Raw genomic sequence first — 17,506 nt, forward strand, 5'->3', positions numbered from 1 at the left:
GCTCCTTTGTGCCGTGTAAAATTTCGAATGTTCAGTAAATGAAAAAAGCTTCCTTCTGTCAACAACTTCAAAATATCGCGAGACCAGATTTTTGCGGCGATTGGTTTGCGCAGCGCCGCGTGCAGATGAACGTACTATTTAAATGATTATTAAAATATAAATGGTTACTGTTAAAGGCATTTTATTTAATAACAATACAATGTAGACAATACAATTGTAGAAAATATTTGAATTGCACACATTACACTGAACAGTTATTTATTTAATTTATTGCACACAAAATACACAATGCTTCACACTGTTGTCATCTGATCAAAATGTTTTATTGAGTTACATTTTTTAACACAACACAATGGCATCAATAACTACAAAAAGGAAACAATCTAGTATGGAAGGCTCCACGTAGATAGATTTATATTATTCCCGGACAAAAGAAATCAATTAAGACGTATTGATCTCAGCTGCTGTTCCCCAGTTTAAAGCGCCACAGCACTGGTTCAGCTGGTTTAATTCACTTTTCTCTGCAGTCATGTCCGTGGTCGCACTGTTCAATGTCGCGGTTTGTTTGATTTTACTGCTTCTTGAAGGTGAGATTGTAACATATATCAGTTTTTAATTTACGTATAAGAAAAACAATAAAAACCGAAAGGAAGAAAAAACTCGTTTTCAGTTTCCTGTTGTATTTGGGAAGCTAAAATTAGTTTTCAAGCTTCAAGTTAAAGGCAACTATTCCTACTTGTATTTAAAGTTGAAAAAACTATCAAGCATGCTTCTTATTAACGTGATTATATTTTGTCATGGTATTAACATGTTAAGACCTTGCCTTAAGCCATACCCCCATTGCACACATACATCTGCAAGACACTTTTTTTATATTGTTTGCTCATCTACAATACTTCTCGGAAACTTCATATAGAGCTTGTTAATCGACGTCACGCCTCGTTGAATGGGGCGCCATCTTGCGAGGATCGCTGCTAGCGTGTTCAATGCAGTGTTTAGTTGTTCTTGTTTGTGTGGGAAATATAACTATGGTAGGTCAGGCTTGCCATGTTAAAGGGGGAATAGAATAACGCAAAAAAAGCCCAAGGTTCTTTCACTTTCGATTGTAAGTAACTGTACACATCAAAACAATATTAGCAGTGGAGTATGATCCTCCAAAGATGGCGGCGCCACTGCGACATGCAATATAGGGCGTGACGTCAGCTTCACATTCTCTATAGACATCTAGATGTCTGTAATATGTTTCTGATTTAGAATTTGAGATGTTTTCAAACCCCATATGTTTTCCAGATCTTTAGCAGACATCTTCCAGGTGTGCATGTGCTGTCTAGGCTGGTTTGCACTTACAGCTTCTAACTTTGCATTGTTTTGGGAGTCATGTATCACACTGCGTTCATGTAAAGTTTACATTGTGTCATTGACCTGAACTTATTGTTGTTTATAATGCATGACGGTGTGTGTGTCTCCTCCAGCAGAATGTGTGCTGACAGCGGTTGTATCTGAGGTGGTTTCTCTGCGCTGCAGGTTCGGTTTTACCCCATGTAAGGACGGATCTGACTGCGTTCTCTACAGTCATGTGTGCGATGGTGAAAGAGACTGTCCTGACGGCTCTGATGAACAAGACTGTGCCGCTTTCTGCACCATAGGTGTGCTACACTTCACCTTCAAAATGAAAATTGTCATAGTTTACTCACCCTATCGTCATTTTATTCAAAATAAAATATTTTGAAGAACGTCAGAAACCTATAACCGTCGGTCCCCGTTGACTTCTATTGTGTGGAACAATGCAAGTCAATGGGGACAAAGGGTGTTACTAACATTTTCAAAATATTATTTTTTGTGTTCTGCAGAAGAAAGTCATACATGTTTGAAATGACGAGAGCGTATGATAGAATCTTCATTTTGAACTATTCCTTTTACTGCAACTCTAAAACTTCAACATCCCTTACGTTTTATTTTTGTTCCCAGGTCAGTTTCAGTGTGCACATGGTAAGAAGTGTATAGAACAGAGGCAGGTGTGTGACGGTGTGGCGCAATGTCAGGATCGCTCGGATGAAGCCAACTGCTTCAAGAAGGACGACGGGTGCGCTCATCGCTGTGACGGGAACCGCTGCATCCCCAAGTCCTTTGTCTGTGATGGAGACGCCGACTGTGCGGACGGCAGCGATGAGGCCAGCTGTAGTAAGGGGTCGATTCCAGCACAAATTCTTAAAAAAGCAGATCTTTCAAGCTTTACTTGATCCTTTCTTGATCTTCTCAGATGTTATCCCTGATGATGATGATGCTGATGACAGAAGCACAGCGGAGGAAGAGGCCGATAAGTCTGAAGGTTCAGAGGAAGCCCCCGTAGAGAAAGCCCCCCTGCGCTGTTCGTTTGGCTCGAGGTTATGTCGAGACGGGCTGGATTGTGTTTTGCATAATCACGTGTGTGATGGAGAGCAGGACTGTAAGGACAGATCGGATGAGGACGAGTGCTCTGTCGAGTGTGAATCCGGTGAACCCTTTTGACCTCCAGTAGCAGCCGCTTCAAAAATCAAATATCTCCGCTGGTGTTTATTTTCTTCCACATCTCTTCCCAGGTCAGTTTCAGTGTGCACATGGTAAGAAGTGTATTGAGCGGAGGCAGGTGTGTGACGGTGTGGCTCAATGTCAGGATCGCTCTGATGAAGTCCGCTGCCATAAACAGGATGATGCCTGCGATCATCGCTGCGACGAAAACCGCTGCATCCCAGAATCCTTCGTCTGTGATGGAGAAGCCGACTGTGCCGACGGCAGCGATGAGGCCATCTGTGGTAACGTTTACTTGTGTCTGTTAAACCAGTTCAGTGCAGTTTTGTGTTTAAGAAAAACAGGGTTTCAGAAATGAAGAATCTAAATAATGTATTTTGAACGATAACCGACCTGTGACAGGTGAGGAGAGCTGCAGCGCTGCAGAATGGAGATGCGGCAGCGGTCAGTGTGTGTCCGTCAGCATGCGCTGTGATGGTCATCCAGACTGTAAAGATCATTCAGATGAGGAGAACTGCGCTGAACCTCCACCCTGCGGCACACAACGGCGCTGTCCACACAGCCATGAGTGTCTACTGGACGAGTGGATCTGTGATGGAGAAACGGACTGTAAGGATGGGACAGATGAGAAGGTGAAATAAGGAATCTAAACAATGTTAAAAAAGTACATAAATATATTCTGGAAAAGTACTTTGTCCTGTGAATTTAAAGGTTTTTAGTAGATTTATCTATAAAAACAGTAAATTTTCCCCGATTTTTTTTTACACTGCATGTTACATTGTATCATTTTTAATAATGTGACGGTTACAAAATCAAGCCGCAGGGGCGGACTGACCGATAGGACATTCTGTCAAAGTCCAGAACGGCCGTCCCACGTACGGCCCAGACCAGGTGCGGACTGGCCATTTGGAGTACCGGAACTTTTCCTGGTGGGCTAATGTATGGGGCCGGAATGGACTCTTGAGCCGGACAGACGGACCTATTATAAACGCAAATGCACGCAACGCGAAGGGATTAGCGAGTCAGACACGTATGCATGTAACACAATGATGCGTTACATACAACACCCATCCCTCCCCTGTCGACAGAAATGTTGGAGAGCCGGTGTGGGCTGAATAATCCAGGGCCGATTATGCATCCAAGTCCGCCCCTGCCTGAAAGTATAAACAATTGGCGGGTTGTCAGACTATGCTTATAATCAAATAATTATGCTTGAAATGACAACTGTAAAAGGATACAAATTCTGTCATCTTTACTCCAAAACCTGTATAAATGTCTTTGTTCTGCTGAACACACAGAAGATATCTGGACAATTGTCAAATCTCACCCACCATTCATATAGTGTTTATTTTCCCTATGGCAGTAAATGCTGTGTGAGATCTGACATTCTTCCAAATTTCTTCCTGTTTGTACAGCAGAATGAAGACATTTATACAGGTTTGGAACAATCTGAGGGCGAGTAAATAATGACAGAATTTCCTATTAACTGTCATGACAAACCGGTAGTTCCGCCTTAAATTATGTTGTTGGATAATCCTAACTTTGACCTGTGGGAAATGTTTTTCTATTACCATTGTTTTTTTACTTTTGAATGATGCATACTTGTTTCTGCATGTTAAAAAGCGTGTGTAGGTTTAAAAAGAAACTGATTTAAATCTGTGTTAAAATGATCTTTCCGTCACACACGTTGCATTTGTTTGTTGAGACAGAACTGTAAGGAATCTCCAGTGACGTGTGGAGAATTCCAGTGGTCCTGCTCTTCTAAGACTCAATGTATCCCACTCGACTGGTGCTGTGACGGATCTAAAGACTGCAGGGATGGAAGCGATGAGTCTGCCTGTAAGTCTGAGAAACAATAGAAATTTTATTCAATTGACTTTGATTTGCGTTTCATTTCTCACGAAGGACATCGTCTGTTGAAGTCTATTTGAATTATAAAGAGCGTAACTAATCGCATTTTTAAAAACTACAACACTTATAAATACAATCAAAGTCGTTGGAAGTGAAAATTAAACTTACATTTATACAAAACTATTCTACAACGGGCGCCATTTTTATTTTTTCAAGCTTGATCGAAAAATCACATTCCTTGCATGTTCAAAATCAGAAAGAGCTTTATGGCCAAGTATGTTTGCACATACAAGGAATTTCTTCTGGTGACAGGATCATCCAGTACAGAGAAACAACAGTACACAGACCATAACACATTAAAAGACAGTACACAGATGATTTAAATAAAAGCCAATGGGTATGAAAAAAGAATATAATACAAAAAACAGAAGATAAAGAGTAAAGCTAATTAAAAAAGTTAAAAAGAATAAGAATACTCTATTTTACAAGATGTGTGCTTATACAGCAGAATGAATGAAATATAATTTACAGATAAAGTTGTATAAAAACTGTATTATCTGTAGGATATAATTAATATAGCACTTTTAATTGCACGGTGGGTAAAAAACATTTTAACTGTTCAAGAGTAAGATGGCCTGAGGGAAGAAGCTATTTTTGTGTTTGGTTGTTTATGAAAACGACAGGTCTCTGTCATTGGTTAGCTGTGATAAAGGAGCTTGTTTTTTTTTCAGAAACGTTTAACATTTTTCATCATTAAAAGACGCTCTGAGCTGCAGAAAAGAAAGGCGCTGGCGTTTTTCTCCATTGTATAACAATATAAAACGGCCGCTTGCTGATTGGAAAGAGAAGTAAAGTCTGAACACGGTCTAAGATTGTTTCCCTATATTTTTGAGTTTATTTCTTTCCAGGTTGCAAAGCAGATTTACAGAAAAACTTTTTCGAACAGAAAAAAAATGCATGTTATTATTGCAAGAGATCTGTACACGATGTGTGTGTGTTTTATCAGGTGCACCCGTGTCTTGTCCTCCTCATCTGTTCCAGTGTGGAAGTTCTGAGTGTGTGGATCCGTCTCAGCTCTGTAATGGAGTCACTAACTGTCTAGACGCTTCTGATGAAGGTGGAGAGTGTCTGAAAGAGAAATGTTCAAAAGAGTTGAAGTGTGCTCAGGATTGTCACAGCACACCCACAGGCCCGGTACAGTTTCACTTTAAATGCGCTTTCGTGTTTTTTATTTTATTTTTTACTTCAACTACTAGGTAAAATAACCTGTCATTTGTTTTAAACGAAGGTGGTGGAATTGCAGCTTTATATACATTGCAGATCTTTTTCAAAGCATTTTTAAAGCTCATGCTTTTATCCAGAGCCACTTAAAGTCGGTGTTGGGGAAGTAATTCTGAAAAAGTAATTATTAACTAGTTACTAATTTTAAGTGTAATTATTAATTACTGCATAAATTACTCTCTCCAAAAATAATTTAATTACTTATTACCTATTACTTTCTATATCCTCTATCAACATATAGTTAAGTGTAGTGATGTTAGCTGTGACACCAAAGCTCCGAATTCACGACTCGGTCCACGCCCTCATGGGTTGTTACGGCAACAGATTTACTATAATCGTATGAAAGTGCATGTGTGTTTTTGTTTGCATCCAACTGCATTTATTTACATCCTCCATTCACAAACATGAAAAATGTCCACAGGCACAATAAAAAATGTTTATTATTTTGAGTTATTAGGAGTAGGGCAACAGGAAAACACATTATGTACATAATATGCAATTTCTTTATTTAATAATCTACCCATGCATTCATTCATTTAAAATTTTTGCGACGCAGCGCTTTCTTTTACCAGCAGAGGTCCTAGTCGAGCTCTGACTAAAGAGCCTTTGTCTGCTACAATTTTGTTGAACTTCGCCATCACTAGTGAAGTGATTCAAGGATATAGACACGAAACGACTCATAATTCATTCAAATAAATAATATATAACTACATAAAGTACTAATAAATTAACTGACTTAAGTATTACAAATGTGGAAAGATACATTAATGCATGCATTTTAAAGTTAGACTTTGAATTTACGTGTCAATTCCACTATTGTATAGCTTAAACCGTATTTAGTTCAATTACATCCAAAGTAACTAATTCAATTACTGAAAAAATGAGTAATTCCTTACTTTACTTAAAGGGAGAAGTTATTAAATTACAGTAAGAATTTACTTAGTAAATAGTTACACACAAAAACTGCTTCGTCTATTACAAGCTATATATTTGATCAGTATGTGTTCCCTGCAAATCAAACTATTCCAGTTGACACAAAGGAACACAAGGCATGAATCTGTGTACCATGAATTAAATCTAGGGCAGCACGATATTGAAAAACATGATGTGTGATAACTTGCCAAATAGTTCAGGATGCAATATGCGCCGTGATGTTTAAACTAGAGTAAAATATATATTAATATTTGAAGCTTAAAATGATTGATAAAACCATCATTTGGCATTCTAGGTAAAGTCTGCCTCGTCATGCTTCGTCCATCGCGAACTTTTACCGTACAAACTTTTTAAAGTATTAAATTCATCCAGTTATTGCTAAAATGATTGTTTCAATCATTTTGATATACCCAAATTTGTTCTGTTGGTTGATTTTGACCAGTGGCGTTGTTCCCACACAGGACCTGATGTCAGTGACTGTTTTCACTTGATATTTGACACATTATTGTTCACTAACCGTTCCTTGTTTGCAGTCATTGGGTGTTGTTTTGTGTCCCTGTAGCGCTGTTGGTGTAAGATGGGCTATAAGCCTGTAGACGGCGGTCTGGTGTGTGTCGATGTTGATGAGTGTGCGAGCGGTCCATCCTTCTGTTCACACTACTGTAACAACACAGACGGCTCGTTTCGATGCTCCTGTAGTCATGGTTACGTACTGGAGCCTGACAGCCATCGATGTAAAATCACAGGTATGTACACGTTAATACATAATGATTTGATTCGACTGCTTTAATGTTCTTCGTGTACTTGTGTCAGGTGAGCCGTACCTTCTGGCGGCTGTGCAGTCTGAAGTCTATCTGTTGGGTCTGAAGAGCTCCAGTCTGGACGTTCTTCTGTCCTCAGAGAAGCGTTCGGTCCTCTCTCTCGACTACGACAGGCAGAAGCAGAGAGTGTACTGGATCGGTCTGGACACGGATGACATCAGATGGCTGTCACGGGATCAGAAGAGCAGAGGAACTGTTATTAAGGGTGAGCACATTTATTTATTTGGCAGACGCTTCTATTTGAAGTTACTAGAGATATGGCAATGTACAGAAGAAGTGCCAGTGATGCAAAGCTTTGGGTATAATGTTAAGATGAAACAAGCACGCATACAGAGAAAGGTAGAGAGAGAAATAGTCAAGGTTTTTTCGCTAGTATTTGAACGTTTAACTGCTGTATGTGAAACATTTCCCTATAAAGCGAATATCTTGAGCGCACTTTGTAGAATATATAATATATATAAATATTTTGTATGAAATTGAATATTTTGTTTGTGGTGTTTATTATATTTACATTAACACAATCGCATACAAAAAAAAGTTTGTGTTTACAGGCATGGTAAATGTCTGTTTAATGTGCTTTTTATTTATTTATTTGTTTATGCATATTTTATTTATATTATACATATTTTATTTTTTTATATTTATGCTTATTTATTTATTTAGATTTATTTTATTAACATACACAGGTATTTATTTAGGAAACATGTGCATGTTTATCTTTATTTATATATAATTAATATATATATAAATTCTATATTAAGATTTATTGTTCTTAAATGTGTGTGTTCTGTGAGTATTAATTTTGTATTTATGAAGGGACAAATATTATGTAAACAAAAACTTTACTGTTGCAATTTCATCCTTTTACAGCCTTAATTATGTTTCAAATAAAATCACTGAAAATCATCAGTGGATAAGAGTGAATGATGTAGTGAATTGGATTTACTGAGAATGAATTACTCTTTTACATTCAAATGCATTTAAAAAATTAAAACAAGTTATTAACATAAAAGATAAGAAATAATAAGTTAACTTCATTTTAAGAATTTAGTTTCCTCACTTTCTGGACACCACTACAAAATGGCCCATATGCGGTGCAGTGCACTATGTAGGAGAGACGGCTAATGTTAAAGTATTCACTTCTTTCTAAAGGTATACATGCAGAGAGTCTGGCAGTGGATTGGGTGGCGAGGAACCTTTACTGGGCCGACAGCGTGAACGGACAGATAAACGCAGTGGGATTGGACAGCAACAGCACCAGAACCTCAGATCGTGTGGTGATTCTGGACAGAGATCTCGGGCAGATTCGCTCTTTAGCTCTGATGCCACAGAAAGGGTTCGAATCGGCATTTATTGCGTTGTTCTTAAACATCTTAAGCTGCATGTTCCTTGATGGTTTTAGATCCCAGTGGACATCATTTGTCATTCTCTTCTCAGTCTGATGTTCTGGTCTGAAACGGGGGATGAGGCTCAGATAGAATGTGCCGGAATGGATGGATCAGAAAGACGAGTGTTGATCAGTCACCCTCTTCGATGGCCGGTCAGTCTGACCATGGACTCTCTGCACAACAGAATCTACTGGACAGATGAGAAACTCAAGTGCATTGGATCAGCTGATCTGGATGGAGGAGATATTAAGGTGAGATGTTCACCTATTACATGTCTGTATGCTTTTTATATTTATAGACAGTTTCATCTTAACAACATAAATAAACATTACTGTGCATTCGCACGTTCGTGGACAGTCATAAACGTCCGCTACACATTCACAAACAATAGTGCCTGTAGATTATTTCTGATGACAATAAAAAAAAAACTGGGAAGAACCGTTATTTGCTAAAATTGCCTCCAGGCAATTCCGTGAAAATGTCAACCTTACCCCGATAAGTTTTTATCAGCGTTTTTTTACTATGATAACAGCACAGATTGAACATTTGGTGGTTGAAATAACCATGTGAGAGATCTCATCAAATTTGTAAAGCTTTTGTTTTATTTTAAATGCATGATTGTTCATAGTCAAGTTTATTGTCTCCCAAAAACTGCGTCCGTTTTGTGTCACATCCATAACGCATGTTTATTTCCCTTTTTTTAAATATAAAAAAAGTCAGTCTATGAAATAAAAATGTTTAGACTCTATCAAAAATGGTTCAGTAAAATATAATACGATGGTTCAATGTAATCGTAACATTCATTCTCTGAGCATTTTTATGTGTCCATAATGCTGGAATTGCCCCTCTCCAACATTATGAATTTAGACTGCGATACCAAAAGCAGATCCTTCCTATACACACACACCACGCAGGTTGCGTAAGGTCATGCACCACTGGGGGACACCTTGAGTAACCAATCAAAAACAATGTAAACAAGATGCTGTTTTTATATATTGCGGATTCGTCTTTAAAGGAATAATTTGGAAATTTCCTTTTTTGTACTTTGGATAAATACTGAATCTGTACTTGTATAATAATTTAATTACCTTTAGATTTACCAAACACTGTCAGTCTTGGGTGTAACTAGTTACTAAGTAATTAGTTTCTGTAATTGAATTACTTTTCCCTTGAAAAAGTTATGTTAAGTATGTTGAAGATACCTAAACATTTTTAATGTTTACCTTCCCCAGTAATGTTGCTCTGTAGGAATAGTGGTTTAAGCAAGGGAAGTTTGTATAGTGCATTGTGTTACACAGCAGGTTTTTATGAAAAAGAGTGATCGGAAAAGTAACGGGGTCCTGTGCCCCAGTAGAGCTTGTGATATAGCCAGACCTCTGAATTGGTCTCAAAATCAGCTGTGCAGTGTTCATGTGACAGCTATAATGCACACCTTTTAGCTTTTTGATATTTATTACAATAAACATCAAAAAATATGTAAATGATGCTGTATATTTCACTAATAAATTGGTTCATACACAAAATATACCATTATTTTAAGCTCAATACAGGGAAGGACTGTTCATGCGTGTATCTGTAATGCACACAACTGCAATCCACTGTTTCGTTTGCACACATGTCAATATCTAATCATCACATTAAGAGAATTATTGATGTGTTTTCGTATGCTCATCTTTCTTAAGTGAACTATATTTACCATGTTTTGTTTTTGTTAATCACTCATTTGGTTAAAACACCAAGTTTTTTTCCACAGCTAGATGGTTCCAGAGCCGCGACTTACTTATAAATAAAAATGTGAATTTAATTTGATACATTATCGTTCCAACTGTCAGTTTTATTCATTCAAGTGCATTATTTTTTTTTTTTTTTCTTATAGTTTACGGTATGTTAATCTATGCCAAGATTCCTCAAAAAGGTTTTCTTAGGGCCCCCAGATGTCAAGGATCCGCACTGACAGGATACAATTTTTTAAGCTGTCTCTGATTTTTCTTCAGCTGCTGCAGTTAATGGAGACGCCCAGTCCGTTCTCCGTGTCCGTATTCAATGATATGATGTACTGGTCTGATACCAAAAGAGGAACCATTCAGAGAGCTCACAAAACCAGCGGCAAAAACCACCAGGTCCTGCTCAAACGGCCCGGACAGCCGTTCGGTCTAAAGGTGAGTGTGATCGTTCTGCTCATGATGAACACAATAATACTTTGGTCAGAATGAAAACCCTGACGTAACATTACAGAAGTAAAAACGTTTTTAAATTGTTTGCCTGCAGGTGACTCATCCTCTGTTACAAGCGAGCGTTTCAAACCCGTGTGTGTCCAAACGCTGTTCTCATCTGTGCGTGTTAGCCCCGGGTCTGAAGAGCGTCTGCAAGTGTCAGTCACAGTTTCTGCTGGATAATGATGGACACACCTGCTCGACATCCAAAGACTCGTCCTTTATACTGTTTCTCTCTCATCATGCCATCACACAGGTAGACGGGTTATGACATCACTTCCTGTTTCACCTGCACTACATTCATTCATCTGTTGGTGTCGATTTCTCGCTCTCTTTGGGTTTCTCGCTCGCCAAAGCACAGAAAATGTAAGCATGCATATCGCTCTTTCTCTCGCTCTCTCCCTCTCAGGTCTTTTTGCAGAGCAGACACAGCAGCTCTGGTCTATGGGAATGGCCCGAGCATCGTCAGTTTGACCTCCCAAAGGTGATGAAGCCCACCATGATTGACTTGGTTCTGCGAGACCTCACCCTGTATGTGTCGGATGCTAACCAGCCCGCCGTGGGACTGTTCAAGATGAGAGACGGCGGACTAGTGCCGCGTGGAAAACTTCTGGGGCTTCACAAAGACTTGATCAGTGCGTTTGCAGTGGACTGGATCTCATTAAACGTGTACTGGAGCAGCGAGAAGCTCCCCGGCCTGCAGGTCACGTCACCGGACGGCACACACACCAGCGTGTTAATCCGAGACAGTGTCAGGGGGATCGAATCCATCGCCTTGCACCCGCCCAGCGGACGTCTTTGCTTCACAAATAAAGTTGAGGACGGGATCAAGGTGGAGTGTGCCAACATGAACGGACAGAACCGAAGGGTGGTGTATAAAGCCGTCCGGCCAACTTTACTTCTGCTGTCTGATGAGGGGAATAAAGTCTACTGGGCTGATGCTGGTATTATTAGATAGAAATGTATTTTTAAAGCTGCAATTTGTAACGTTCAACTCTTTTGCGGTCTCCGATTAAAACGCAGATTTAATGTAATTTTCTTTACATGTGCTGAAGTCAAGCGTTTTCAAAAGATTTTTTTTCTTTTTCAATGACCGTTTATCTTCACAAAAAAAATGTCACTATACAACTTTAACACAATATTTATCCAGATCTTGCTGTAATCGCTTCAGTTGGAACCGATGGTTCAGGATACAAGGAAATCAAGACTGAAAAAGGATTAACAGTGTTTGCGTTGGTCAACAATGTGCTGGTTTGGGTTACTAAAGCAGGTAAACATTTATCTGCTGTCACAGTTAGAATATCCAGGTTATATCATCTCAGTCACAGTATTTATTCCTTTGCTGGTCCAAGGTTGTGAATTCAGATTGACCCAAATTATATAGTTCGCCCAAAAAATAAAAATGTCTCTTTATATTCACCCTTGTCATTCAAAGCCTGATATGATTCTTTCTTCAGTGCAACACGAATGTAGATAGTTTGAGAAATGTCTATGTGGTTCATACGATGAAAGTCAATGAGTTCGGTGTTATTTGGTTATCAACGTTCTTCAAAATATCATCTTTTGTGTTCTGTAGAAGAAAGTCACAGGTTTATAATAACAGAAAGAATTAGAACTTTCATCTTGGACCAGCTAGAAACCATGTTATACTACCTAAAGCCAACGACCTTATATCATGTTCAGTTATACACATTGTCTTTTGTTTAGACCGCAGTAAGTGTTGGTTCCGTGACGGTCAGGACACCAGTAAGCTGTGGTTTGAGGTGAAAAGTGAAGTCCTTGGGATCAAAGCTCTGGCAAAATCAAACCAAAAAGGTGAACGATTAACATTCTCAGTCACAAACTAGAACCACTTAAATGAAGAAATTAATATTTTGTAATATCTGAAAATACATCATTCAGAAGAGCTCTGTTGAATTAAAGCTTCGCCTTCATGTTTTAAGGTACAAATCTTTGTTCTAATGCTAACGGAGGCTGCCGTCACATCTGTCTGCCGTTTCCTGGAGGAATGACGTGTCACTGCAGCCACGGTCAGCGGCTGGTCAACGGTAAAGACTGCGTCCATGATCCTCGATGTCCCAACGGCACCAAACCCTGCTTGAGTCAAGAGATCTGTCTACCGCTGAATCAATTCTGCAACGGAGTCGCCGACTGTCCCGATCATTCAGACGAGAACTGTGAGAAACATCTCAATTTTCAATAAGATTTCATTTCTTGAAAAAAAAAATGTCGTCCCCAAAAATATAAAAGTAAAATTAATTTTAGTTGTTAATTAAAATGTTAATATTTGATTATTTTCATTCATAAATTTTATTACATTTTATTTGAATTAACTCCTTTAGATGTTAGTGTGAACTGTGACCCGCGCATGTATTTGTGAGATTTTCTTTAGGACATCAAATACAATACTTGACTTCTCAGGTCTCTATGACGGCGAAGAGAAAAAGGTCAGACTCAGACCCAAATCATTTCGTCCGGGTTCGAGTGAGAACATCATACCGGAGAACGTGGAGGCCGAGGCGTGTGGTGATAAACTGTGTAACGGGAAGGGAAGTTGTGTGACACTGGATGGAGCGACGGTGTGCGATTGTGATACAGGTTATGGTGGAGAACGCTGTCAGGATCTCATGGGTGGACTCGCGCAGGGACCGGTTGTGTACGGAGTGGTCGGGCTGTGTGTCGCCGTGATTGTTCTGGGTGTTACCGTCGGGGTCATACAGAAGAAAAGGTCCAATCAGAGGTACGTTTGCTTTTCTTTACTTTAAAACCATAAAATGGTGTTGAAGATCAGATGTGTAACAGACAGAGCGGGTATATAAAGCGGATTGTGTGTGTTTAGTGACACAACACATATCGTGATTGAGAATGAAACGGACATGAAGGAACTTCAGAGCAAATCCGAAACGCCTTCCACAAAACCTAATGGAAAAGACACAGAATTCTCAGAGGTATTAAATTATCTAGAAGTGAAATTTCCCTTTTCCCTTTTTCTTTTTAGTTTGCCTAAAAATCTGTTGTCATTTACATTTGTCTTGTGGCGGGTAAATAAAATCATTTTGTGGTTCACTCTTATAATCATGGATGTAGTGATTTAAAATTTTTACATTGTACATTTTCTGTGTCTCTTACAGGAGAATGTCACTTCCGTGGACTAACGTCACTGTACTGGCTGTATATCTTGATTTTTAGGAATAAAAAAAATGGAAAGTAAATGGCACTCAGTCTGTTTTCTCCTATCTATTAATAATATCTTTGTTTCAAGTATGCGTAAATGTAATTTGCATTAAAATGCTATTTATCAAGATCGAGATGCGATGGTTCACCCAAAAAATTTAATTCAGATTATTCCAAACAAGTATACATTTCTTTGTTCTGATGAACACCAAGATATTTGTAATGTCAGTAACCAAACGGATCAGATCCTCAATTTAGTAGGGAAAATAAATACTATGGGGCTGAGATCGTTTGGGTACTGGCATTCTTCCAAATATCTTCCTTTGTGGTTAGCAGAACAAAGAAATCTATGCAGGTTTGGAACAATCTAAAGGTGAGCAAATGACAGAATTTTCATTTTGGAGTGAAGTAGTGTTTTGGTTAACTTGCTTGGGTGAAACTTATGTCAGTCAGCCGATATTTGGCCTTAGCCAAAATCTCATTATCATTTATGAAGTTCTGCATTGAAGACATGTTTATCTGTCAAAATGATGAAAGTGTGTTGAGAAAATTAATGCATTAAGGTTTGGGAGGAAAAGAAAAGCTTTTGTTATACTATTTTGTTGGTGTAGCTGGATTGGTTTCGCATTGCTTTAGTCATAGGTTTGTCTTCCAGAGATCACACTTACTACTTAAACGTGTAGCTTGAATGCCCTGTCCTTTAGGATGAAAGCATCGGTCAAATAAATAAATCTAGATGCAAAAAAGAGCTCTGGTTTTAAAACTGACCAAGATAATGTTTATTTTCTACATTCAGGGCTGGACTTGGACATCTGACCCAAGCCACTTTTACTTGACATCAGCTTGCGTAGATCTTTTCTAAACATTAGATCTAATATTGATGACTCCATGTGAGATTAAGTTTTGGTGCTGAACAAAACAAGCTTCAGTATTTATAGGTAAGACTTGATGTGAACAGGTCAGCAGCCCCTAATTTTACAACATTTAAGTTCAATGAAACTTTCATGAAAATAAATGATTAAAATATACTTGATATAATTATGTTCCCGTTTTTAACAAGAAAATTTAAAATGTGAAAAGTTTGGTAATACAATCTACGAGGTGGATTTACTCAATTCGTTCAATTAAAATTATTTAAACAAAATTAAAATCTAAACAACCGATTTAAATTGGTCAAATTAAGTTTACTTATTTTGTTTCGAGACTACACAAATCATTTTTGTAGATATAACCATCTTGGCAGTTGATCTGTAGTTCCCAGCATGTTTTGTATCTGACTGTATTTGGAGATTCATTTTCAAGATTAACTGTCATTGTAAGGGTTAATCTTTGAGATTGAGATTTTTTGTTATTTTTAAATTTGGGGTTAAGTGGTTACCGTTGTGATGAGTGGTGCTTGTGACTGGGCTGAGGGAGGCACAAGTTTAATCGTGAAGTGTGTTGTCTCTGTACTGACACTAGCTCAGTAAACGAGACCACCACTCTCTTCTTACTTGACATCTATGTTGTATACAACTAGAATATTTCAAAATGAAAGTGATCTGTAAATTTGAGTTAGACACATGATTTGGTTCAGACACATGATTTGGTTCGGCATAATTTTTTTTAGTCTACTTGAACATTAACAAGTAGAATTTACTTTAACCTGGTTGCTAAATTGTACTTGAATTATATCAGCAAATTTTACTTAAAATCATTGAAACAATTTGCACTAAATTTAAGTAAATTCTACAAGTTGTTTTTCAGGGTACATGGTTATTTTAACAAAATTAAAGTTTGTAATGAAGTAAAAGTAAACCGTATTGAGGGTCAATTATAAAATGTAAAAGGCAGAGTTTGATTTGACACTGTAATGGATTTAATTGGCTGATTTACATCTGTACGTTTTTACTATTGCCTGGCTGTTTTGTTGTTGTTTTTGTTGAATGCTTCTTTGCTTTGACCTTAAAAACATAATTCATATGTTTGTGATTTTGAGGGTTTTAGATGATGCTGAACACACCCAAACACACAAGCTTTTTTTAAGATGAAACATGGTTAGATTGCATGTTTACCAAGTAAATGTGGTTTGGTTCAAGTAAACAAAATGTTCGATGTCTTCAGTGGGTTTCGGTCACAACCAAATGTGAAATTAAATGAACCTATATCAGGAGTTTGTCAACAAACATCAAGTTGTGCATGTGTGGAAACATTAACTTTTGTATAAATAGTCCCTGTTATATTTCATAGTCAGTCTACAACTGCCAAACATTTGATCTTTAGTGCTTGAACGAGCTATTTTCACATCTTAGTTTAAACACGGTAAGTCTCTTTGTCAAGTGTCACACCATAACTGATGAAAAACTTTGTTGCTATTATCTTGTTTTATAATGATTTTAATACATCTAATATTGTCATTTTTCCCTCTTTGACAGGGAAGATGGACTGTTTGAGACTGGCGCTATTTGGATTTATTTTGGTGACTTTCACCGTTTGTAAGCCGGTAAGAGAAAATGAAGCACTGTACTTTATTTAACAAATGAATGTATTTCAATGTATTTGATGGTTCTATTTCATGTCACATTTAAAAAAATAATTGACTTTTTTTTGGATTCAACTATTTTTAAGTTTTCTTTATAGAAACCCATAACTTTGCATTGCTGAATGTTTGTTTTCCCACTTAAAGTACTTGGTTTTTTTATGCTTTTTCATATCTTTGTACATCACTGAAGAGGATGCAATAGCACTCGTGTATGAACTGTTCTGTATGAATAAACCTTGACCTTTTAAAGTGGTGTCTTTAACAGGTTCGTGTGCATCACACATCATCCAGTTCTGAATCTTCCAGTTCTGAATCCAGTCAGTCAAGCTCTTCAGAAGAGACTCAAACTCTAACACTAACTGAATCGCAGAGCAAAAATGATCAAACTCCAACAATTCGCCGTACCATCACATGACAAACACTGGAGGACATGAAGATCTGCCTGTCACCAGATGTGTCTGCTCAACCGGATGCTTTAGATTCGTACATCAGGACCAGTGACCCTGTCAGTCGAGGAGATAACATTTAATAACCCGACTAACCCCAAAATATATCCTGGGCTTGTTTTTGTTAAAAATACAAATTCTTCATGCCATTTATAAAGTTAATTCCAGATAAAAATGTTATTTTTGTTAATATTCACTAGAACTGTATAAACTGCTAGTTATACTGCTGAGTTGCATACATATTTGTAGTGAGATTATAGTTGATGTTAACACAATGTTTACTTATAACAGCTATACATTAAAAACCGTAACGTTTAGCCCAACTCAATAACTCCCATTTTGTTTTTAAAAAGCAGGGGATGAGTTTGGA

At 37.9% G+C, this 17,506-nt stretch overlaps 1 protein-coding gene across 3 annotated transcripts; it reads left to right on the top strand.

The window, feature by feature from the left end:
• Positions 1–115: 115 nt before the first annotated feature.
• Positions 116–17,481, top strand: lrp13 (low-density lipoprotein receptor related-protein 13). Of its 3 annotated transcripts, none has more exons than XM_056747324.1 (21): positions 116–587; positions 1,473–1,646; positions 1,969–2,181; positions 2,261–2,494; positions 2,580–2,792; positions 2,911–3,140; positions 4,218–4,347; positions 5,366–5,553; positions 7,136–7,319; positions 7,387–7,599; positions 8,547–8,730; positions 8,832–9,033; positions 10,777–10,941; positions 11,051–11,251; positions 11,405–11,939; positions 12,146–12,265; positions 12,703–12,810; positions 12,939–13,172; positions 13,417–13,735; positions 16,584–16,651; positions 16,956–17,481. In XM_056747324.1, the coding sequence occupies exons 1-20, from the start codon at positions 530–532 to the stop codon at positions 16,645–16,647; spliced, it is 3,969 nt and encodes a 1,322-aa protein (XP_056603302.1). In that variant the 5' UTR covers positions 116–529; the 3' UTR covers positions 16,648–16,651; positions 16,956–17,481. The 3 variants fall into 3 exon arrangements, with proteins under 3 accessions (XP_056603302.1, XP_056603300.1, XP_056603301.1); XM_056747322.1 differs by lacking the exons at positions 16,584–16,651; positions 16,956–17,481 and adding exons at positions 13,835–13,943; positions 14,127–14,250; XM_056747323.1 differs by lacking the exons at positions 16,584–16,651; positions 16,956–17,481 and adding exons at positions 13,835–13,943; positions 14,127–14,250 and having other exon boundaries at positions 1,476–1,646.
• The last annotated feature ends 25 nt before the right edge of the window (positions 17,482–17,506 follow it).

Source organism: Triplophysa dalaica, chromosome 4 (assembly GCF_015846415.1).
Source record: "Triplophysa dalaica isolate WHDGS20190420 chromosome 4, ASM1584641v1, whole genome shotgun sequence".
Taxonomy (NCBI): Eukaryota; Metazoa; Chordata; class Actinopteri; order Cypriniformes; family Nemacheilidae; genus Triplophysa; species Triplophysa dalaica.

Excerpts from the sequence above, each read along its gene's own strand:
- lrp13 (XM_056747322.1), top strand. The coding sequence starts at position 530 with ATGTCCGTGGTCGCACTGTTCAATGTCGCGGTTTGTTTGATTTTACTG. Across the intron at positions 8,731-8,831 it reads GCTCTGATGCCACAGAAAGG|TCTGATGTTCTGGTCTGAAA; the intron begins GTTCGAATCGGC and ends TTCTCTTCTCAG. Across the intron at positions 13,736-13,834 it reads AAGAAAAGGTCCAATCAGAG|TGACACAACACATATCGTGA; the intron begins GTACGTTTGCTT and ends GTGTGTGTTTAG.